The sequence below is a fragment of the Panicum virgatum genome, chromosome 3N, assembly GCF_016808335.1.
Source record: "Panicum virgatum strain AP13 chromosome 3N, P.virgatum_v5, whole genome shotgun sequence".
Lineage (NCBI taxonomy): Eukaryota > Viridiplantae > Streptophyta > Magnoliopsida > Poales > Poaceae > Panicum > Panicum virgatum.
Window position 1 is genome coordinate 44,120,013 of NC_053147.1, and position 24,580 is coordinate 44,144,592.

General features: G+C 43.9%; 1 protein-coding gene across 7 annotated transcripts in view; it reads left to right on the forward strand.

Moving 5' to 3' along the window:
* LOC120665972 overlaps window positions 1-24,027 on the forward strand; it is a 64,226-nt gene extending 40,199 nt beyond the window's left edge. For 3 of the 7 annotated variants that reach the window (XM_039945733.1, XM_039945730.1, XM_039945728.1), the window contains exon 15: window positions 9,029-9,310. In XM_039945733.1, coding sequence (XP_039801667.1) covers window positions 9,029-9,050 — 22 coding nt within the window. In that variant the 3' untranslated portion in view covers window positions 9,051-9,310. Of the gene's footprint in view, window positions 1-9,028; window positions 9,311-17,377; window positions 17,429-17,542; window positions 17,724-23,722 lie in introns of those variants that run through there. The other 4 variants (XM_039945729.1, XM_039945732.1, XM_039945716.1 and 1 more) reach the window with 3 other exon arrangements.
* The last annotated feature ends 553 nt before the right edge of the window (window positions 24,028-24,580 follow it).

The window sequence follows — 24,580 nt, forward strand, 5'->3', positions numbered from 1 at the left end:
CCAAAGGTGGATAAAATCAAGTTTTGTCTAACAGGTTCTTCATGTTTTTTATAATTTCTGCTACACAATGGCAATCGTTGGAAGGCAAAGTGTGTCAACCTCTTAATTCAAACCTACATGATAATCTGCCTCTACCAAAACCCAAGATTTCAAAAAGAAAGGAGATTCATTTGTGACCTAGAAATCAAGAAATCTCGCGAACTCCTTTGACCCTTCTCGACGTAGGAATAGATGTTCTTCTCGGCACCCAAATCCCTAGATGTACGCGTTCCCCACAAGGTGGAAAATATCACGGCGCCCCCAAATCCCTGCACGTTCCTGACACGGGTGGAAAATAAACCGGCCTATGCATTTCATCCACCTCCAGATCGAGCCCTATACCACCAATCCAGAACATGGGAGATCCAAGAACTCACCTTGTATCAGCTGTAGTCGCCGGAGCCGATGAAGAACTGGCACTCCTAGGTGAAGAGGAGCCTAGGGATTTCGTGCGTTGTCCCTGCTTCTGCCTTTCTTGACCTGCTTCTCTGCTTTCCCCCTGCTGTGTGCTCCGAGATCTGGCCTTCAACTCCAGGTCCAGGCTTGTGGTAGTCGGGGGAGGCGACCTTCGTGTTCAGGCGGAAGAGTCCGGGGCTGGGAAGGCTCGGGCGGAAGAGTCGCGGGCTGGGGAAGGAAGCAGTTGATTTTCTTGGATATGGGGATGAGAGAGAATGAATGAAAATGGGGTACACGCTGGACCGATCCGTTTCTTGCGCGCTCGCACCCGCAGTCTGCTGGACGCCGCTACAGTTGCCAAGAAAGCGAATTTTCCGCATGCTAATGCTGATAGGGGGCCTGCTGGAAACAACCTTAAGGGGAAGAAACCTATGATAGATCCTAACTCATCGGATCCGAGTTTGGCTACTCCTGAGTTCATGTCTGAACAATTCTATGGTATGCCGACGAACTCATTTCCAGGGCAAACCCCGCCACCGTCGTCCGTGTACACAGCACCAGCCGGACCGGTCTCACCGACCGGTCAAACCGGTTATGCAGCCGGTCAGACTGGTTACTCGGGGACGGTGCCGTCACCGACGCCCCTTGAGATGATTCCAAGTTCGGCTGCCCCTGGCCGAACCAATGAGTTGTCGATGTACACACCACCTCGCACTACTGCTGTAGCAGGTGGATCAAGAGGATCTGGACCTAGCCAAGGACCGATCCCAACTTCTACAAAGATGATGACACATGGAAATTCTAGTGCACATCGTCAATTTTCTAAGTTTTATACTAGCCAGCACTATCAGGCCGATCTCCTTAAGTTCAAAGAAGATCTGGCTAATGTAATTAAGAGTAAACTTGGGTTGGATATGGGTACTTCGTGTTTGTATCAAAAGCCTTATCCTCTTGAGTTTGATTTTATTTATTTTCCTACTAGTTGGCGTGTTCCCAAGTTCACTAAATTTAATAGTGATGATTCTCGTACGACTTGGGAACATGTGAGTCAATATATTTTGCAATTGGGAGAAGGTAGTTTCAATGATGCTTTATGTGTACATTTGTTTTCTTTGTCTTTGATTGGAATGACTTTCTCTTGGTTTTCCTCGCTTGCTCCAAATTCTATTCGCAATTGGAGTCAGTTGGAGCATAAATTTCATGATCACTTCTTTAGTTGGAAAACTGAAGCGAAGTTGTTGGATTTGACATGGATTAAGAAAGGCCGTGATGAGCCTGCTTCTGATTATTTCAAGAGATTTAAAGAAATTAAAAAACGATATTTTAGTTTGACAATTTTCGAGAAGATTTGGCGGATTTGATGTTTATTGGCTTGCGTTCTTATTTGAAAGAAAAACTTGAGGGCTTTGAATATCATACGGTGAATTATTTGCAAACTAAAGTCATCGGTTTGGAGTTCAAGTTTAAAAATGCTAAAGACACTTACAAGCCTCATCGGTCCAATCTCATATTCTTGATAATGATTCGGATGGTTCGGACGATGAGAGCAAAGAAGTGTACGCTGCTGAATTTGTTTGGCCATCAGAGGCCAAACCCGGTTCAGTTCCTTCTCTCAAGCCGATTCAAAATAATCTGCAGGAGGAGCTGAAATTTACCTTTGATGTCTTTAAGTATGATCGGATTTTTGACTAATTGCTTAAAATGGTAACATCCGATTATCACATGCTATACCATCGCCGGAGGAGCTTAAACGACATACATATTGTAAGTGGCATAAATCTACATCTCATGCGACTAATGATTGTAATGTTTTCCGTCGACAGGTACAATCGGCCATTAATGAAGGACGATTGGTACTTTCTAAGATGCAAATTGACAAAGCTCCTTTCCCTGTGCATATGCTGGAATTGAACAATTCAAAGGTACTCATTCGGCCGGATCAAGCTGAAGGAGCTAAGGGGAAGAATGTTGTCATTGGTGATCCAAGGCTGATGAATGCTAGTGACAAGATTCTGGCCAGAGAGGTTATCAAGAAGAAAAGTGATGATGGGAAAGATACTCTGAAGATCACCATCAGAAATCCAAGACTCATGGGGCAAGGAAGCTCTCCACCAGAAAATTAGTCTGCGGTCAGACCGGTATCTCCGACCGGTCAGACTGGTCCCTCCAACCGGTCAGACCGGTTTGGTGACCGTCCACGGACTTTCAAGCCGAAGCGTCCAGAACTGGGTACTTAGGAAGACCAACGAGGTTAAGGTGCATGGAAGAGCTGCTAATCAAAAGCCCACCTTCAACCAGTTGTTGAACAATTACACAAAGGCCGTTCAAAGGGATCAGCCGCTAAAAAAGAGACCATGCTCACCGCCGCACCAAGATCCTCCAGTATCCCCAAGAAGGGAATCCAGCAGGCGTAGGGGTGATGTCGTTACATTGTTTCCTCTCCAGAAGATGTACGCTACCATGTCATGGGTGCCGCCGGCGTCAAATGCTACAAATCCGGCGTGGGAGCATGAGGGGATTTGGATGCAATGTTTCCCAATGCCTTATCCTCCACATTATCAGGGGGAAAGTTCCAGAGGACCCGTGCATGACCGATTGGGGCCATACCAATCGGGTCCAGTGCAGCAAGCTGCACCGGTCAGACTGGTCCTTACTGACTGGTCAAACCGGTCTCATCAGAGGCCGGGTAAAGCTCCTATTTCGAGGTTCGAATACCGCATTAAAAAGAAGGAGGAGCAAAATCCTGTTAATGATCCAGAGAAGCTTAAAACCGATGCTGTTGTTCAGATCAATGAAATCAAGGTGCCCATAAAAGATGCGTGCAAAGAGCCGATGGACATTGAGAAATCGGTTGATGTTCCTGTTCAAAAGCCGATCATGGCCAATGATCATGAAGCCGATAGCCGCATGAGCACAGTAGATAAGTACCATCAGCCTAGGTGGTGCCCCTCAGGCCTGACTCATACACAAAAGAGGAAGTTGCAGCACCTTCGTAACAAGGAGAACAAAGAACAGCAGGCAGAGAAGATGAGGGATGAGCAATTCAACAAGTACAGACCCATGATCCCTCAAGGCAAGGTTTGGCAAATCAAGACAGCTGATCAGCCAGCAGGACCGGTCGGACCGCCGCCTCCGACCAGTCAGACCAGTGAGCTAGACCGGTCTGACCGCTCTGACCAACCGGTCAGACCGGTCGAGCCCAGTACAGAGCCTATCAGCCGAATCAGCAGCGCCTGTTTCGGTTTCTTCTGTGGATGAAGCCCCAGCAGTTCCTCTGGTACCAGAAGAAGAGGAATTGGTGGAATATGAAGCGTCTTCGGAGCATACTAACTTGGACATCAATGTGGTGCATTTGTCTTCGTATTACTTTGTGGTTCCAGATGAGGATATGGCTCATCTCTAGTTTGGGCCCCGTGAAGCTGTGATCCAGAAGCCAAGCGAGAAAGACAACCATCTAAAGGCTCTTTATATGAGGGGACACAACAATGGGAAGCCAGTGACTCGCATGCTAGTGGATGGTGGGGCCATTGTAAATCTTATGCCCTACTTTTTGTACAAGAAGCTCGGTGGTCAAGACGAAGACTTGATCAAGACGAACATGACGGTCAGTGGTGTTGGTGGGAGCGAGCCCATTAGCGCTAAAGGAGTTGCGTCCATGGAGCTTACCATTGGGAGTAAGACACTTGTTACGGCCTTCTTCATCTTGGAGGTGCAAGGTAATTACAATTTGATTCTTGGGAGGGATTGGATCCATGCAAATCAGTGCGTTCCCTCTACCTTGCATCAGTTTCTTGTTCAGTGGATCGGCGATGAGGTTGAGGTAGTCCATGGAGACACTTCATCTTTTGTTGCTTTGGCCGATTCTGATTCTATTAGTGTCAATGACAACGTCAAGTGTTTATCGAGCGTGGATCTATCCGATTATGATTTGATCAGTTGCACTAAGGATGGTTTTGTTTTTGCTATACTGAAGCCGATGGACAATCGGCTAAATCATTTAATGTCAATCAGATGAGTTCAACAGAAACTCCAGAAGCGACCGGTCAGACTAGTATAATCCAGTCCGGCGCACAGAGCCGACCGATCAGACCGGATACCCCGACCGGTTAGACCGGTCCAACTCATAATGGCTGCAGCAGAGGCTAGATCACTATCGGACGCGTGCGAACGATATGTGTGAAGCCATTGAAGATTTTGATGATCTGGACAAGCTGGGCCAATGGTTTACTTCAGCCGATCCTTTAGAAAAGGTAGACATTGGTGATGGATCTATTCCTAGGCCGACATTTGTAAACAAGAATTTATCGACTGAATATAAAACCGATTTGATTAATTTATTGAAAGAATATGTTGATTGCTTTGCTTGGGAGTATCATCAAATGTCTGGTTTAAGTCGTGATCTTGTTGAGCATCATTTACTGATCAAGGATGATTTTAGACCTTATAAACAGCCGGCTAGGCGTTTCAATCCCGTTATGTATGACCGAATTAAAGCTGAGATTAATCGTTTACTTGATGCTGGATTTATTCGGTGCCGTTGAGAAAAAAGATTCGGGGAAGATTAGAGTGTGCATTGATTTTAGAGATCTTAATAAGGCTACTCCCAAAGATGAATATCCTATGCCCATAGCCGATATGTTAATTAATGAAGCTTCCGGACATCATGTTATTAGCTTTCTTGATGGTAACGCTGGTTACAATCAAATATTTATGGCCGAAGAAGATGCGTCTAAAACGGCCTTTAGGTATCCTGGATTTGTCGTCTTGTTTGAGTGAGTTGTTATGACTTTTGGTTTAAAGAATGCGGGTGCAACTTATCAAAGAGCTATGAATTTGATCTTCCATGATTCGATTGGTGTCATCTTGGAAGTGTACATTGATGATATTGTCGTTAAATCGACTAGTTTGGATTATCATTTGTCCGATTTGAGACTTGCTCTTGAAAGAATGCGCCGGTATGGTTTGAAGATGAATCCACTCAAATGTGCTTTTGGTGTATCGACTGGGAAGTTCCTTGGCTTCATTATTCATGAGAAGGGTATAGAGATTGATTCTAAGAGAATTGAAGCCATGAAGAAAGTTGAAGCTCCTACATGTAAGAAGGACTTGCAGAAGTTCTTGGGCAAGGTAAATTTCTTGAGAAGAATTATATCTAACTTGTCCAGGAAGATCGATGCTTTTACTCCTATTCTTCGGTTAAAAGATGAAACTGAATTTACTTGGGGGGCAAAACGGCAAGAAGCATTTGAGAAAATCAAGATTTATTTATCTTCACCACCTGTGCTCAAGGCGCCTAGAAGGGGAGTACCTTTTAGACTTTATGTGGCTGCTGAAGACAAAGTTATTGGGGCTGTTTTGACTCAAGAAACCGAAGGCAAGGAGTATATTATTACCTACTTAAGCTGATGACTTATTGATGCGGAGATAAGGTATACCTTCATTGAGAAGTTGTGTTTGTCTCTTTATTATACTTGCACCAAATTGAGGTATTATCTACTATCTAGTACTTGCATAGTGGTGTGTCAAACCGATGTGATCAAGCATATGTTGCAAAAACCGATTTTGAGTGGTCAAATTGGCAAGTGGGCTTATACTTTGGTTGAATATGATTTGGCTTGTGAACCTTTGAAATCTATGAGAGGCCAAATTGTAGCGGACTTTATTGTTGAGCATCGGATTAGTGACAAGCATAATTTAGAAGTCGGCTATATTACTTGCACACCATGAAAGTTGTACTTTGATGGATCGGTTTGTAATGATGGTCAAGGGATTGGTGCTGTTCTTATTTCCCCGAATGGTGCCGTTTTTGAGTTTTCAAACGGATTGGAAGAAGAATGCACAAATAACCAAGTTGAGTATGAATCACTTCTATTTGGCTTGGAATTCTTGCAATCCATGGGCGTGAAACATGTTGAAGCCTTTGGAGATTCTCTTCTGGTGGTGCAACAAGTATCCAAGGTATGCCAATGCTACAATGGTTCTCTAAATGCATATATTGATAAATACCTTGATATTATTTCTTTCTTCGATGAATTCATTATAAAATATATTGTAAGGGAAGAAAATGGAAAGGCAAATGGCTCAGCAGGCATCTGGGTATAATGTTACGAAAAAATATTTCAACATTCGCAAGCCGATGCAAACGAAAGCTGAGTTTTTGGTTCTGGACGCACCGGTCCGACCGGTCAATGACACCGGTACCGATCTGACCGGTCCAGAGACCGATCTGACCGGTGACGCTACTGAAGCTTCCAATTAATCCAAGAAAGATGATTTAATCGTCGAGGCCGAAGACTAGGACTGGAGGATTCCTCTTATATCTTATTTAAGAGATCCTGGTCGTGGTGTAGAGAGAAATATTCGGCATTTGGCTTTCAAATATACCTTGATTGACGATGAGCTTTATCGTCAAACTGCCGAAGATTTGCTTCTCAAGTGTTTAAACTCGGATCAGGCCAAAGTTGCTATGGGTGAGTGTTGGCACTCCTTAGCCTAAATGAATTACTCCGCAAGCGCACAGAGACCGATGTAGTTTTCACCTTGGAGTATTCCAGGGTATCGAATCCACGGGGAACGATAAAGCGCGACCAGACCCAAAACTAGTTCAACCTCCACCAGGGGAAGAGAGGTAAGTGGGTAGAGGGTCCAATGTTGGTTAGCCAACTTATTACCCAGAAGACTTGCAACTAAACTATCCTGATCTGCTTTGGCGGCCTTAAGCGAAGGGCTCAGACAGGGGTGAGAAGGGGCCCAACATACTTTCGGCAACTACTGCTATGAAAACACCCGAACGTGGTGGACTACAAACGACGGACAGGGCTGTCGCCCTGCCTCCTACCACTGCGGTGCTGTGGGGTGGAACACAACCCTATGTAACTAACCAAGTCTAGGCACCACGCCTAACACTATCGAGTTACGTACTCCTGCCTACCGGCAAGACAGAAAGCACTCTCAAATTAGTAGAACTTGCTACTTACGCAGACTAGGGATCCCGCAGATCAAAGACAGAAAGTAAACAAGTAACTGAAGTAAAGAGAAAGACTAGCAAGATACCGACAAGAGACGAGGAACTTTGCTCCAAAGATGCTTCATTCCTCTGAGGTGGCTTACAAAAGTGGAGTAAGGCCGAGAGAACTCGGCACCACTCCTTTACTTTGGCTTTCGCCAGGACTCTCACCTCACACTCTCCCTATTCTACTAAGTGGGACTACATCTTGCTTGGGACTCTTCTCATCTCCAAGTGGTGTGTGCTGAAATGAGGGGTGGGGGCTCCCTTTTATAGGCCTCCAATGTGGGTTGCTTAGCTTGTAAGCAAGGCTAAGGTTGCTTAGCTCGTAGGCTAAGCTATGGTTAGCTTGGCTTAAAAGCAAAGCTGTTCACGCATGCATGGCGGTTGTAACTTCCACTTGTGGGCTGCACATATGACGGTTGTAACTCCCTCTAGAAGGCTGCACACATGGCGCAAAAAGGCCAGGCCGGCCGGCCTCCCATAGGCCGGCCGGCCTGGGATTGCCATCCACGTGTCACTGCCTTCCATGCTGACGGCTCTGATCTTCTGAAGATGTCGGATGCAGTGGCATTGGTCCGAAGCGAGGTAGTTGGGGGCCTGGCGGCCTGGCCTAGGCCGGCCGGCCTAGGCTTGTCCCCTCTCGGCCCTCTGTTGCACCGACTCGTCCATCGACGGTTGCATGTTATTCAACTAGAAGATCAAATTCTCTCTGCATGTGGGTCCGTCAATCATTGACTCAAGCCTTTCGATCTTAGGATAGGAATCTTGAGCTAAAATCAAGTTGAATTGGCTTGATTTTGTGATTTGAGACACACTGGCTAAAGATGGACACGAGACTCCACACTGGGTAGGCCGGTCCGCTTGGGAATTTCCCCAGTTTTTGCACATTGAGTTCCCGCATTCAAATATTCAACAAAACTTGTGGAACTTGTTAATATAAGTGAATTTGGCATGATTATGGACTTTATTTCATGAAATCAGGCGGAGCGTTGGCAGCGAAAATCACCGATATCGACCGCCAACACACTCCCACAGCCAGACTTTGCTCGCCCCGAGCAATAAGGTCGAAAAGAGCGAAGTCTGGTTTCATGAACTCAAAGAATGCATAGGATTTATTTCTAAGGTTTCCTCATACCTTGGATTCCGGGTGGCTATCACCTTCACCTTCAAATATTAATCCCCAGAACAACTCGATGGAGAACATGATTCACTTCCTTTTCTCTGTACTTGGAGGTTTTTGCAAGGTTTTCAAAACAGGAGGCATGCTCTCATTTCTTTCAACTCACTCTTAGTCTCTCTGTTTGTGTTTGAACCTCACTATGGTTTTTAGAGAAAACCTCTCCTAAGTTTAAGAAGGCTTTTGTGCAGTTCAAGGTAGGGATAAACTTGAATATCTTCCTCATTTATTTTGCTAGATCAAATATCTTGTCTTTGAGAGATCATGTCACCTTTAGAACTTGGTCATGTGCATGTGTGTGTGAGGGATGAATGTCCTTTTGAGTGGTGTTTGACTTTGGCTTCTCCATCTTTCCCTTTTGTCTTTTTTTTACACGAGTAAGATTGTTGCTCACTCTTTTTTTCCAGGGAGATGGAGAGCTTTTGGTGAACCACTTTTGATGGACTTTATTAATGAACGTGCACAGTGGATGACCAAAGTACTCGATGATCATGACATTTCTCGAAAGGCAACGATGTTTGATCAAGCTCAAAATGTCAAAAGATAGCTATGTGGGTTCAATTCTATTCATGTATGGCTCTGCATAGGACTTTGTATGGTTGAAAGTGAATGAGAGTTGCCTCATTTTAGCTTTTTAAAGAAAAACTCCAAGACTTCGAATTAAAAAGAACATGTCTCTCATTTCATTATATCATGAGGGTCAATAAACAAAAGCTCAAGTGATCCTATCATGCAAGTTCCAAAGGTAACAAGTACTCACATAAGAAATAATACCTAAGCACCTTTGGAAGCCATGTGTGAATTCATCTCTTCCATGAGTTTCATTCAAATTTTAATTTGTTTCATTTAGAACTAATTTGAACAAAAATTCAGGTAGGAAAATAAAGATGGGATCGCAAACCTCCGTGACAAGTTGTCATATCGATGTTTTTGGCTAGGCACGGGTCTAGGCTGGCTGACTCTGAGTTACATCAAAGTTTGGTCAACTTCGCCAAGGAGTTCATCTCAGTGATGTTCATGATGTTCATCTGCTCACTTGATGAAAATATTAGAATAGGGGGGTTAGTTGGTACACGAATGTGTACCAACCGACTAAAGAACAAGCATGAAGCATTTTATTTTATTTTATTTTGATTTAGTTTTTTTCAAACATATTTGGCGCTGTTGAAATAAAACTTGAGGAATAAACTTGCGCCCATTATCCTAGACTAGGGTAAGGAACGTTTAAGGTCTGGCGATGACCATAGACCGGGGCTCTAGCTCAGATAACTTATAGACGTCTATTTCTTTGAGTTCTGGTGGTTCGGGCTCGAGGAATATATTCCAGTGATTGAAGATATTCCCGTCATTGTCCTGGAGGGTCTATTGAACCAGGCTCTTTCCACCTACTTCTAAGCTTGCCACGACCAAACAAACAAAGGTGGGAATTAAAGAGTAGTACCTTAGTCCCCAACTTGAAATGCTTGATCTTGACCTGCTTATCGTGTCATCTTTTCATTTGCTCCTTGTAGAGCTTGGAGCTGTGGAAGGCTTTCTTCCTCCATTCATCCAATTCAGCCCATTGGATTTTCCTTTTAACCCCGGCTGATTGGAGATCTATTTTCCACCTCTTTATTGCCCCATGGGATCTGAACTCAAGATCAACTGGTATACGACAAGTTTTGCCATAGATCAGCTGGTGCGGTGTTTGTCCTATCGGTGTCTTGAAGACTGTTCGATATGCCCAAAGTGCCTTGGGTATCATGCTATTCCATCATTTCGCCATGGCATCTACAGAATGTTTCTGATCTTCTTGTTAGATGTTTCTACCTAGCCATTGGTCTAGGGATGGTATGGAGTAGCAGCCCGGTGGTTTTACTCTCAACTCGCTGAGACACTTCGTATTGGTCTTGTCTTGTGAAGTGTGTGCCTTCACCACCAGACACGACTCTTGGAAATTCAAAGCAAGGAAATGTGATTTCCTGAACCATCTTCTTTGAATTCTTTGAGTCGGCCGCAACACATGAAGTGCTTCATCCATTTGGACAAATAGTCCATCGCCTCCAAAATGTACTTGCTCAGACATAGGAAAAGACTCGCGAAGTGAACTCCCCATATGTCGATTACTTCCAACTGAAGGTTGCTCTTCAGTGGCAAAGCATCAGGGAATTGAAATTCCCGTGTTTCTGACATCTTGGGAACCGCACAGATTCTTTAGCGTCTCAAAACTTGGTTGGCTAGAATTGTACATTCTGCCAAACCTAAGCATGGATTCGGAATACTTATAGTATCATCCTTATGGTAAGGAGTGGCATGCTCAAGAATCTTGCGGGTCTAACATAGCGGGATGCAGCGGTGGAGTAAACCAGTAACACCGACTTTGAATGGATAGGGGTTCTCCCAAGGGTGGTATTTGCTAAGGTGAATTTAGCTTCTTCTTATCTTCGTCTAGAGATATATATCCAGTCTCCATAAAATTCACTTAATACTCATACCTTGGCCTGGATATAGTGACCTCTAGAAGAGTATCATCTGTTGAGAAGTCAATCGGTTACTTGAATCCCTGAGAGATGAGCAACCACACAATTTTCTGCTCCTTCCCTATCTCTGATTTCGAATTCTTGTTGGAGCAGGATCCAATGGATGAGTCGTGGCATGACTTCCTCCTTGATCAATAGGTGCTTTAGTGTAGCATGATCCGTGTATACTATCACCTTGGCACCATCCAAGAAGGAGCTGAACCTAAGGCAAATACCCATGCCAGAAGTTCCTTCTACGTTGTTGCATATCTGAGATGAGGTCAATATCTTACTTGCATAGGATTTGGCATAATGCTGCTTGTCCTTGCATTGACCTGGCACTGCTCCGACGGCGTAATCATTTGCAACGACCGTGGCCTCGAAAGGAAATTTCCAATCGGGAGGATGTACGATGGGTGAAGAAACGAGTGCCTCATGGCACTCAATGTCCGAGGACAATATTTTCTCTGACCATAAAGTGACACTTGTCCTAATTAAGGTCAAGGTGTGTTTCTTGGCAATTGCTAGAGACTGAGAAATCATCCATGAATGCTCTCAATTTGGTCAGAGAAAGTCGCCATTTTACACCTCTGAAGTAAAGCTGGTGCGTTGCAAAGACCAACAACATTCACCGGTAGGCGAATGTGCCAAGGGACATGTGAAGGTAGTCTTACTTGGTCATACGAACTTGGTGATGACCAGAATATCTATCAAGGTATTGTAAGAATGAGTGTTTAGCCAGCCGTTTAAGCATCTCGTCAAAGAAGCGGAGAGGATAGTGGTCATTTCGGATAGTCTTGTTGACTATTGATACATGTCCTTGATGACTTCCCTCTGAGGTGTGGTATCTCTACTCTCAAAGGTGAGTGCTCTCTTCTTTGGGACCACTTGAACTAGGCTGACCAAAACACCGTCTTACACCGGGTTGATGATGCCCGCGTGCAGTAGTCTGAATATCTCTTGGTTCACTAGCTTCCTCATCGCATTGTTCAGCCATCACTAGTGCTCTCAGGATGACTTATGGTCCGGTTCCATAAAAATGCGATGGGTGCACAAGTCAGGGCTGATCCCCTTTCTAGTCATGGAGAGAATACCCGATGACGGACCGGAACTTTCTCTAGGACTGCAACGAGCCGCCGAGTCTCACTCTCTGTCAGCTTGTCACTGATGAAGACTGGCATGCTACTGTTGTTGTTAGAGGAAGGCGTTCTTCATCCTAGGAGGCAGCGGTTTCAGCTCAAGAAGAAGATGTTGCGGATTTTGTTCTTCGTTGAGCTTGAGGTGGCCGCCTAGATCTGTTTCCTAGGTGAAGTGTATGGCATCTTCTTCAGAGATGCTCATTGCCTTCTCCGTTGGGTCTTTCTCCGGTCTAGCCTTTTGCAATTGTATTGCCTGAATGGACTAGACTGACCGGGATCCTTTGTCAACCTCGAGCTATGAAGAGTAGCTTGGAATCCACTAGAGTTGACAAGTGGCCCTATTGGTCTCCATCATCTGGCCGTCGATCCACTTCGGGTGCTTACAGGAGGACACGAGTTCCTTCGGATCGTAGAAGTTATCTTGTGGTGCAGCATCCCCATAGCACAGAGGAGTTTTCAGGAATTAAATTCCGCTCCCTCTATCCATTCCTTGCTAGTGATCATAGTAAGACCCTCAATATGTGATGTAGCATTTGAAATGAATGACTCAGATCTTGAGCATATGCACTTATGCTCCTTCGGCATGTTAGAAACATAGCCGAGATCGTGATGAGCATTGGCATATCATCAAAGAGTGGCTCATGATCTGCGGACATGATTGGTTCGGTACTTTCCACTATGTGTGGTGGAGGTGAGAGGATGCAGCTGATAGAGTGGTCAGTTGGTTTGGGTGGAAGAGTGGCTCCAAAAACCAATGAAATGTTTCTTTAGCATCTTCCGGAATACGATGAGGTATCCCAGATTTTGCCATTAGCAAAGATCTTTCCCACGCTGTTCCAACTGCAAGCACTTTGGTAGCAGGGAAGCAAAATTTCATCGTTCAACTTGATCCAATCTCCTCCGACTCTCCCTGCCGTCTGGTCGTACCAAACTTTTGCTTCGCCCATCAGAGAGAACGGGGGGAGCTTCACCGTAGGGTGTTTTGGTTCGAACCGGGTATGGTTGAATTCTAGCAGGTGAGGATAGGGATACTAGTCCTTTCTCATAGAGAAGGACTATGCGCGAACCATGGTTGCTAGACTGGTCCCGTAACCATAGGATGGTGGCCGTTCCAAATACTCGCGGGATGGAACTGCTGGATAACTAGGAGTAGAACTCCATGTGGATGGGTGGAAAGGTGTACAACTGAACGAATTCTAGACTGGTGTTGCTATTGTTCCCCGGCAACGGCGCCAGAAAGCTTGTTGGCACTCCTTAGCCTAAATGAATTACTCCGCAAGCGCACAGAGACCGATGTAGCTTTCACCTTGGAGTATTCCAGGGTATCGAATCCACGAGGAACGATAAAGCGCGACCAGACCCAGAACTAGTTCAACCGGACCCACCAGGGGAAGAGAGATAAGTGGGTAAAGGGTCCAACGTTGGTTAGCCAACTTATTACGCAGAAGACTTGCAACTAAACTATCCTGATCTGCTTCGGTGGCCTTAAGCGAAGGGCTCAGATAGGGGTGAGAAGGGGCCCAACATACTTTTGGCAACTACTGCTATGAAAACACCCGAATGTAGTGGACTACAAACGACGGACAGGGCTGTCACCACCTGCCGCCTACCACTGCGGTGCCGTGGGGTGGAACACAACCCTATGTAACTAACCAAGTCTAGGCTCCACGCCTAACACTATCGAGTTACGTACTCCTTCCTACCGGCAAGACAGAAAGCACTCTCAAATAAGTAGAACTTGCTACTTACGCAGACTAGGGATCCCGCAGATCAAAGACAGAAAGTAAACAATTAACTGAAGTAAAGAGAAAGACTAGCGAGATACCGATGAGAGACAAGGAACTTCACTCCGAAGATGCTTCATTCCTCTGAGGTGGCTTACAAAAGTGGAGTAAGGCCGAGAGAACTCGGCACCGCTCCTTTACTTTGGCTTTCACCAGGACTCTCACCTCACACTCTCCCTATTCTACTAAGTGGGACTACATCTTGCTTGGGACTCTTCTCTTCTCCAAGGGAAAAATTCGATTCATGGGCTTGGCTTTAAAGCAAAGCTGTTCACGCATGCATGGCAGTTGTAACTTCCACTTGTGGGCTGCACATATGACGGTTGTAACTCACTCTAGAAGGCTACACACGTGGCACAAAAAGGCCAGGCCGGCCGGCCTCCCCTAAGCCGGCCGGTCTGGGGTTGCCATCCACGTGTCACCACCTTCCTTGCTGACGGCTCTGATCTTCTGAAGATGTCAGTTGCAGTGGCATTGGTCCGAAGCAAGGTAGTTGGGGGCTAGGCGGCCTGTCCTAGGCCGGCCGGCCTGGGCTTGTCCCCTCTCGGCCCTCCGTTGCACCGACTCGTCCATCGACGGTTGCTTGTTATTCCTTAAGATGATATCCAACTAGAAGATCAGATTATCTCTGCATGTGGATCCGTCTATCCTTGACTCAATCCTTTCGATCTTAGGATAGGAATCTTGAGTGAAATCAAGTTGAATTGGCTTGGTTTTGTAACTTGTGGAACTTGTTAATATATGTGAATTTGGCATGATTATGGACTTTATTTCATGAAATCAGGTGGAGCGTTGGCGGCGAAAATCACCGATATCGACAGCCAACAGTGAGGTTCATGAATGCATTTGTGGTACTCATCAATCGGCTCCCAAGATGAAGTGGTTGCTTAGACGAGCCGGTTTCTATTGGCCTACCATGATGTCTGATTGTTTCAAGTATTATAAGGGGTGTGAAGAATGTTAGCGGTTTGGTGATATGCAATTTGTGCTTGCTGCATTGATACATCCAATTATTAAACCATGGCCGTTTCGATGTTGGGGGTTGGACTTCATTTGACAAATTAATCCTCCATCTTCAAAGGGGCATCGCTTCGTATTGGTTGCTACGGATTATTTCACTAAGTGGACCGAAGCAATTCCTTTAAAAAATATGACACATAAGGAGGCAATTGAGTTCGTTACTGAGGATATTATTCATAGATTCGGCATTCCACAGACTTTGACAATGGATCAAGGTTCTTCATTCTTATCAAAGGAAGTGCGTGCTCAATTCATCTCCGTACTATACTCAGGCCAAAGGATAGGCCGAGTCTAGTAATAAGATTTTGATCAAACTTGTCAAGAAAAATATAGAAGAAAATCCTAGGAGGTGCCATGAAGTGTTATCCGAAGTATTATGGGCTCATCGTATATCTCGGTATTGTGCTACTGAGGTTACTCCTTTTGAGCTTGTGTGTGGTCAAGAAACCATTTTACCTGTTGAGGTAAATCTAGACGCGTATAGATTAGCAAGACAAAATGACATCTCCGTTGTTGATTACCATGCCTTGATGATTGAGAACATTGATGAGGTGACCGATAAGCGGTTGAAGGCTTTAAAGGATATTGAGAAGGAGAAGCTTCGGGTAACCAGAGCTTACAACAAGAAGGTAAAAATTAAATCTTTTCAGGTTGGAGATCTGGTTTGGAAGACAATTTTGCCTCTTGGGATGAAAAGCAACAAGTTTGGCAAATGGTCACCAAGTTGGGAAGGACCGTACAAGATCATCAAGGTTATCTCTAGGAATTCATATATGATGGAGATGGTGCAAGGTGAGCATCTACCAAGAGCTATCAATGGGAGATACTTGAAGAAATACTACCCAAGCGTGTGGCAAAGTGCGTGAAGACGAAGATGGCCGGTATTGGATATCGCCCTTAGCTTTATTTTTAGGCTGGTATGTTCTGTGTAAAACATGTATATCAGATTAGTTCTTGATTTTTAGCTTGTGAAACTCACCAAAAAGCAGGAGGGCATATATTGACAGCCAAATTTGGCAGGCTCAGAGGCCGACCGGTCAGACCGGTCAGTCCTTTGTAATCCGATTAGATTTCGTTTTTTGTTTGGAATCCTTTTGTAAATCGACTTGGAAAGGGGTACGACTTCCCCGGCCTATGAATATAAAGGCCAAGGTCGATTGAGGTTATTCCCAATCGAATCAACATAATTTACATCTACTTTTGTTCTCTCAAACCCTAGCCTTTTCCAACTCTAATTGATGTTCTTCCTACGTCTCGGCGGCGTTTGAAGGCGTTCTGAGTGGCCTGCCAATCTCAGAGCAACCCTAGCAGTGCTAGCTCCGACAGGGTCCCTCCTGAGTTCACGTTTCGGTTCTCTACACCAGACCAGTCAGACCGGTCGGCGCAACTGGTCAGACCGGTTCGCCTAGAGGCTCGCTGGTGTTGATCGTTTTGACGATCATTCACGCGTTCTGGCACACTCGAGTGTGTTGGCGCAATTCTGTGTCAACACAAGGTAGTCAAGCTATGAGCAATTTCAATTAACTGATCAGCAGCTATAGGAGACAATGGAAGCTGTAAAAATCCTCATAGCTTTCTGTGTTTATAACCACATAAAGAGAAATAGCTTTGGTCTTAGCGAAAGAGAATAGTTGTGGGTAGTGGATCCTTGGCACTTTATTTAACCATAAATAATCCCAAAAGAGACAGGATGTACCATCATGAATGTGAACCATAGCTAACCCTTTGTATGAGTCTAGCAATTTTATGACGTCCGACAAAGGGGTTCACAGCGCAGTGGCAAAGGCCACTGGTTGGAGTGCTCCCATCCAGGGTTCAAATCATGGGTGCCGCACCTTTATGCTCCGAGGGCTTCCCTTGGAGTTTTCCTATAAAAAAAAATTTATGACGTCCTTCCACCAAAAGGATCCGACTTTTTTATCTGTTGAAGGCAACCCTCCAAAGCTATAGTGCCTTTCCCATATCAAGTTGACCCATGGTATATCATGTCTATTAAAAAATTTGTGCAAATTTTTCAACAGCAATGCATCATTTTGGGTCTGAAGATTATGTACACCAAGCCCACCTTCATGCTTTGGTAGACATACTAGTTCCCAGGCAGCCTTTGATGGTGTTTTATTAGTGATGTCAGCACGTCTCCATAGGCTATGCTTCCTATATTTGTCCACTTGTTTAATGACTGTTTTATGGAGACTAAAAGTGCTCATGAAAAACATTGGAAAAGAAGTGAAAATTGAATTTGTCACATCCAGTCTACCAGCCTGAGATAGAAAAGCTGATGTGTAGGCTAATCGTCTTTCACATTTGTTTACCAGAGGCAAGAAATCAATGGCTTTAGGCTTGGTCAAGCCCAGAGGTAAACCCAAGTATGTAAAAGGCAGGGATCCTATTGCACATCCAAAGAGTTGAGCTAACATATTTGTTCTAGCTTCATCCACATTAATTGGCACTAACATTGACTTGGCATAATTTACTTTTAGACCTGTTGATGTGGAGAAAACATGCAAGATATTTTTGAGAGCGGCAATTTGTGAAGGGAAGGCTTCCATAATCACAAGAGTGTCATCTGCATATTGTAGGATTGGGAAATCATCACTATATTGTAGTGGAATTGGGAGTGAGAGCAGGTTCTGTGATCGAGCATGATTCACCATACTTTGTAGCAGATCTGAGGTTAACACATACAGGAGTGGGGATAAAGGGTCTCCTTGTCTTACTCCTCTTTTTCAATGAAAGACTTTTCCAGGAACTCCATTTAAGAGGATTGATGATGTTCCCGATGAAAAGACGAGTTTCATCCAGGATAACCATTTGACACCAAAGCCCTTGTGCTGCATGATGGATAACATTGCCTGATGTTCCACTTAATCAAAAGCCTTTTCAAAATCCATTTTGAGAATAATAAGTTCCTTTCTAGAGTGGTGGCACATATGTAAATATTCTAGGGCCCAAGCTAAATAGTCCTGTATTGTTCTACTTTGAATAAAGCCATATTGGTTCTTGTGTATGATCTGTTGGATTAACTTTTGTAGTCTATTTGCCAATAATTTGGTGATGATCTTCATGGAGATATTCAAAAGTGAAATTGGCCTAAATTCATTTACCTTGGTTGGACCATCCACTTTAGGAATGAGAGTAATATATGATCCATTCAAGCTTTGAAGGCAAATATTCCTATCATAAAAGTCATGACATAGCTCGTAAAAATCGTATTTAATGATACGCCAGCCTTTCTTAATAAAATCTGTATTAAAACCATCTAGGCCAGGTGACTTGTCTGTTGGCAAAGATGCCACCACTTGATCTATCTCCTCAAATGTGAAAGGTTCTTCTAAGGAAGACAGATCAGGATGTGAAGAGAGAATTTCATCCAGATTTAACTGCATAGAGATACTTTCTGACTAGCCTAATCTTTCTTTATAGGCTTCTAAAAGGATTTGAGCGTTATCCTGATGGGAGGTGAAAGTGACTCCTGCAGAGTTCTCAAGACAAGTGATCAGATTCTTTCTATGCTTTATGGTGGCATTAACATGAAAGAATTTAGTTCCTGCATCTCCCCTAGTTACCCATCTTATGGTCCCTCTTTGCTTCCAATAGATCTTTTGCTGCTTTAGAAGGGAATCAGTTTCTACTCCAAAATGGCTTTAAGTTCCACTCAAGCAAAGTTAATGCCATGCACATTCCAACAAAGCACTTTCCATGATTTGGAGTTTAAATTACTATCCATAAAGCAAACCAGATAGATACATCAAGACAAGATGCACAGACACCGAGCATCATACAAAATAAAGGAAACCAAGTTTTGACATTATTACAGCCCTAGAGAAAAGGAGTCTTAAGAGAAGAGATAGGTTAAAAGAGAAAGGGAGCTGAAAAAGACATGGTGCTGAAAAGAAGTGATCACTTCTTAGGCTTCTTCTTGCTAAGTTTGTCATCAGCATCATCTTTGGTGGGAGGTTTCTTCTTAGGTGGCTTCTTACCCACAGGTGCAATAGCCATCTTTTTCTTACTAAGGGCAGGAACAGTGAGACTGTCTTCATCCAGATTACAAAAAGTAGTGCCCAAGTTATTGATAACTGAAGGAGATATTGTTGGTGGCACCACTGTGCAACCAAGACAGTCTTTTCTGGAGCAATGCTTGTCCTTAAAACCATTTTTCTGCTTTTCCATTCTTTTACTCCTTCTTAGAGATGTGTCTTTCAACAGGTCTGAGACACCAAAGTTCTTTGCATTTTCCAATAGGGTCTTGGACCAAGGTCCTGGAGAGGCATCGACTTTTTCCTGCAAACATTCAAGAGGTGTGCCAGGTGAGTTATTTTCGGCAGAGGCAAGTCCCTTACCCTTTTTGTCGGGAGACACTGTTTGCTGATTCAAGACCTCAGTCTAAAAAACATTGATCAAACTGTCTGGAGTGGGTAGGTTTTTCATGCAAGGGGCAGTGATGTTGGAGCACTTATCAGGCAGAGCAAAATGAACCCAGTCAAAGTCATTTTTAGTGAAAAGTTTCCATGCTAAAGAGGAGAGCATTTGCCTGGCCCAAGGAAAGCTATTGGCGTTGATGAGCATAGATGTGAAGAAATCAGCCCAGATATTGGTGACAGAGACGGTAGGGTCTGAAGTCCCAGGTGCAAAAAATTGAGCCCACATTCTAACAACATCAGCATTATTCCTGAAATGTGTGCTTCGCTCAACAAAAACAGGATCATAGTCTGGTTCCTGGATTTCAACAAATCCAAGCTGAATATGATTATTTTCTACAGGAACCTCTTCTACTTGCATTTCTTTGATAGGATGGTCATCCATGAGGTCAGCTTCCTGTATTTCATCAGGATTCACCTGAAAGTTACGGATGAAAACTTCCACCTAATTATCCATGACATGAAGGATATTAACTTGTTCATGTTCTTCCTCCATGAACAAACCTTCATCAATTATATCTGCAGGTGCTACATCTTCCAAAGGCTGAGCAAGCAGGTTATCTTCAGCCTCCATGTTCTGTGCAGCTTGAATCAAGTCCCTATGCCCCCTAGGTCTTCATCCACTGTCTGATTCAGGTCAATGTCCAATCCAGGATTTTGCAAAATATCATTGATCTCAATGAAAGCCTTGCTGACATCGGATTTTGACACGTGTCAAGGAAGAGTGTTGCAAAGGAGAAAAGGGTCTGTATAGCGCGAACGGTGGGTTTGGAGGGGTGATCGTGCGTCACTGGTGGAAATCCTATTGACCGAAGGAGGTGGAATTGACCAGATATTTTGGCATCAGTTTGGAAGGAGTTATCTTGTTTTAGAATTAGTTTATATTTTCTAGAATAGAATCGTGCTTTGCCGTGATCGGCTAGGATTGTATTAGCGTGGGATATAAATATAAGTCCCCGGCCATTGTAAAAGATTGATACACATCCAACAACAAAACTTTACTCTACTTGCAATTTACTTTTTCGTCGGCGGCTTCGCCATCTTTTTTTTTTTTGCGAGTTCTTTCAAGCTTCAAGGATGACTCACATTCAAGCGACTTGGTTTGCTGGTAAGTTTTCGTTTATCGAGTAAATCTGAGCTTTAGCTTCCTGGTGTATTGCTATGGCTTCGTTCAGATCTATTCAAAATTTATCGAATTTATCTAAGCTTTGATCTCGGGCGCATCACTATTTTCTCGTTTAGATCTATTCACAATTTACCCAGCTTAGTAATCAATTTAATCGGCTGTAAGCTTCTTGTTTATCACGACAAACCTTGTAAAGCTGATTAGATCGGTAACAAGCTTAGCTTTGTTCAGATCCATACATTCGTGGGTTTGTGCATTGTTATCCTGGCACGTATCGGCTCTAGATCTAGCCGTCTAGTTGCATATCGGTATGGGCAGCTCCTTGCCGATTCCATGTAGATCGCTTTTAATACACGTTCTTCATACCCGATCTGCTGTTATTTTCTGTATCGGCAGAGCCTTGCCGATACGCTGCGTAAGGGTGATTCGGAAATCCAGCCGATACACTCTTGTATTTGACAGTTTGCTGTTTCCTTGTTAATTTATAGGTCAAATTGACTGGCACACTTTGGTTTGAATCAAGTGCAGTCTGAGCTTGGCGTACGGGGCTCTCGGGCTTGGTGTGTGATCATCTCGCGTCAACACATATCATCTCGCGTCAACAAGCCTCTCCTGGCTGAGTGTAAGGAACATGGCCCCATTAGGCCATTGTTTGTGATTTTGGTGATTGTATGACAACGCAATCAATGGGACTAACAAGTTTGTGAGATTATATTTGTAGGATTTATTAGGTCCCATGGATGATGTCCAAACCATCTCCAAGACGTCCAATTCACTGTTGAGATGTCCAACTCACCATCAGGATGCCAAAGCATAGTGAAAAAGCAGAGATAGAATATATTTGAAGTGTCCAAATGACCGCATCGATGTTTTGGACAAGGCTTGCAAAAATCAGTAGCATCGGTTTAACCAGTGACCAAGCACCGGTCTAACCGGTAGGCTTCGAATAAACCGATGCAAGGGCACCGGTGCAATGGGCCATGCAATGCCAAGCTAGGTGAAGAAGCCCAAGTAGCAACGGTTGAACCGACAGTGTGCAAAAGATGCATCGGTGCAAGCACCATAGTATTGTTCAGAGACGATGTCAAGCAAGGGAGAGCAGATGCTTCAGGACCAGTTGAACTGGTGCACCAGCGATGCAACACATAGTCTAACCGGTGGCTTCTGGAGTACAGTGTCAGAAGGCCAAGGGCTAATTCAAAGCCGTGAGTGACCCGTTACACAGGTGCCCTATCACCGGTTCAACCGGAGCCCTACGCAGATAAGGTCCAACGACTACAAATGGTTCTATGGACTTGGTGGCCTATATATATGGGCTCCCTAGGGCATTTCAAGGTTGCTGTAGTTCAGAAACATCACACCCACATCCAGAAACACATCCAAGCCATCCAAGAGCTTAGTGATCATATCTTTAGTCCTTAGCACATACTTGAGAGTGTTAGTGCTAGGTTAGCTCTTTAGTGAGTGAGATAGCAATGTGTTGTGTTTTGTGAGCTGGTTCTAGAGTGAACCAAAAGAAGAGCTTGGTGCGCCGACCCCTTGGAGTCTTGTTGGCTCGTCGGCAACGTCAACGACCCTCCGACTTGGTGTGGAGCGGCGTCGACAACTTTGTGCGGGGGACATGGAGACCCCCACCCTTCTTGGTGAAACTCCTTAGTGGAAAACGGGATCAAGGTGACTGTGATTGTGTTCACGGAAGAGACTTGATTGCCGTGAAGCAATACTCTTCGTGAGTGCTTCAACAACGTGGATGTAGGTGTGCATTTGTGGCTAATCAAACCATGGGATAAATCCTCGTGTCGAGAGTTTGCTTCCTCTCATCCCGCCTTTACGTTTCCGCATTTCATACTAGCAATCTTTGTGTGCCTTTACTTTCATATAGTGGTATCTTGATAGGATTGGCCATAAGTTGCTAAACTCTTTTTGGGAGGGAGTTTACACTAGAAGAACCGTAGTTGCACATTTAGATAGCAAGTTTTAGTTTAAGTTTTGTGCAAACTAGTTGGAGCCATAGGTTAAGGTTTTAAGTTTCCTAATTCACCCCTTCCCCCTAACTAGAGCACTCGATCACTTTCACTGAGGGATAGCAGGCATTGCCTGAACAACTGGCACTTCTATTAAATTATTGTTCCCCAGATTAGGAAGCACCAAATCCACCATTATTGACCACATTGTTACCACCAGGGTTATTGGGCAATTGATCTGGCCAGGGATCCCAGGCATTTTCCATGGGCTGGGGAGCATGTTGGGCCTGTCCTTGGGTTTGAAATCCATCTTGATCATTTTGGGCCTGAACATCTGCATTATCATTGGGTCCACCATGTGGCCCAGCTGGCTGGCCAAAACCAAAGAACTCAAAAAATTTGGGTTGAATGTCATCTGGTGCATTTGGGGGAGGAGATTCATCAGGAGGGCCTCCACCCAAGAGATCGGCCTGCAAAATTTCGCACTGACATGTCCAAGAGTCACCTTCAAATTTTTCTCCTTCTGAACAGACAATGAACCAAGGGAATTCTGCTAAGTCCACAACTCTAGCTTTAATAATGACTCTAGCATGGTGATTAGGGTCTTCCTGCCAGGCCAAGAGCTTTCCAAATTCAGTTATGGCTTTCTCAATGTCATGCTGCTCCCAGAAATCCAAATTAAAGCCAAGTAACATTAGCCACACTTCATAATTCGTATATGATGTTCTGTTATTCCAACCTTTGTTATGGGGTTTGAAACTGACATGGTAGTCACCTTCAATTTAGTAATGAGAATATTTTCTAAAGTCATATGGCACCTATGTAAACTTTCGAAAAAAATATGGCACATGTTTGAACAAAGTTTAGTACGCTTTTCAACATGGGTGATTATTGCAGGATATGTTGACAGCTGACGAACCAATTACTGCAACTTTAATCTATTTTACTGGCTCACCTCATCTCACATTGTCCTTTCCATTTCTCAGCCTACATTTTTAGTTGGTTGTAGTAAGGCGGTTGACTAGTAAGAAACCCATACATTTAACTGTACTTCAGTACCATAATTTATTTCCTCATCTTCCAGTTCATCCACATCACATGTTCTCGGTGACTAATCCTAATATATTGCAAATTTTCTTTGTGGATTTTCAGAGGTCGTCAGGGAAGCATTAGGTCCACTAAAACTTCAGATATTTAAAGCTCATCCCGTTCTGCTATCGACAATACTTCTCAAGGCTTGAGTTTTCTTTTCCTTTTTGCTCTTGGCACTATTGTGTGCCGTGCTCTGGCTTGACCTTTTTTTTTTCATTCACTAGAATTTTTGGGAGCTTTGGGCTTTTGCCTAATTACTGGATATTGCTCAAAAACAGAAGGATTGGATTTTGTTGTTTTTATGTTTGTGGGCTGAGATATTGGATTTTTTAGGACTAAAGGATTGCATTGACTGTTTATGGTCAGCCCACAATTTTAAAATTAATTTACTGATTGCATTTTTTTTTTGCCGAAAGTGGCTATTGTAATTCTTCCTTCTTAAAATTCAGGAAACCTTGGCTGATTGAAATTTGTATGAAATGGAAGTACATCTTGTAAACATGCTTTTGTTTCGGTCTGTCTATTGCCCTCGTCGTTGTGAAAACATCCTGCATGAGAGCTGCAGCCTCCTGATAAGAAAAGAGTTTACACCCCCACAGATTGGTTGTATTTGTAGACATGCATACATATGTTTACCTTGTTTGAATAAGACTGGAGATTCAAACACCAACGGATGGTGCGGGAAATATGGTACCAAATAAATCCAAGATTTTTTAAGGCTTGAATATGTTTGCTCCACTGGAATGGTGTCTCACTGCAAGTAAGGGGATCACTCCAGCACCTAACCTTTCAAAGTTCAGAGTTCAGAGTAAGGGATCCGACCTGTTCAAAAGTTGTTGGTTAAAAGTTGACCTCCTCAATTGACTAGAATTTCATTTTTGGTTTACATCGAAGTGATTAAATATATTGGGAAATGGG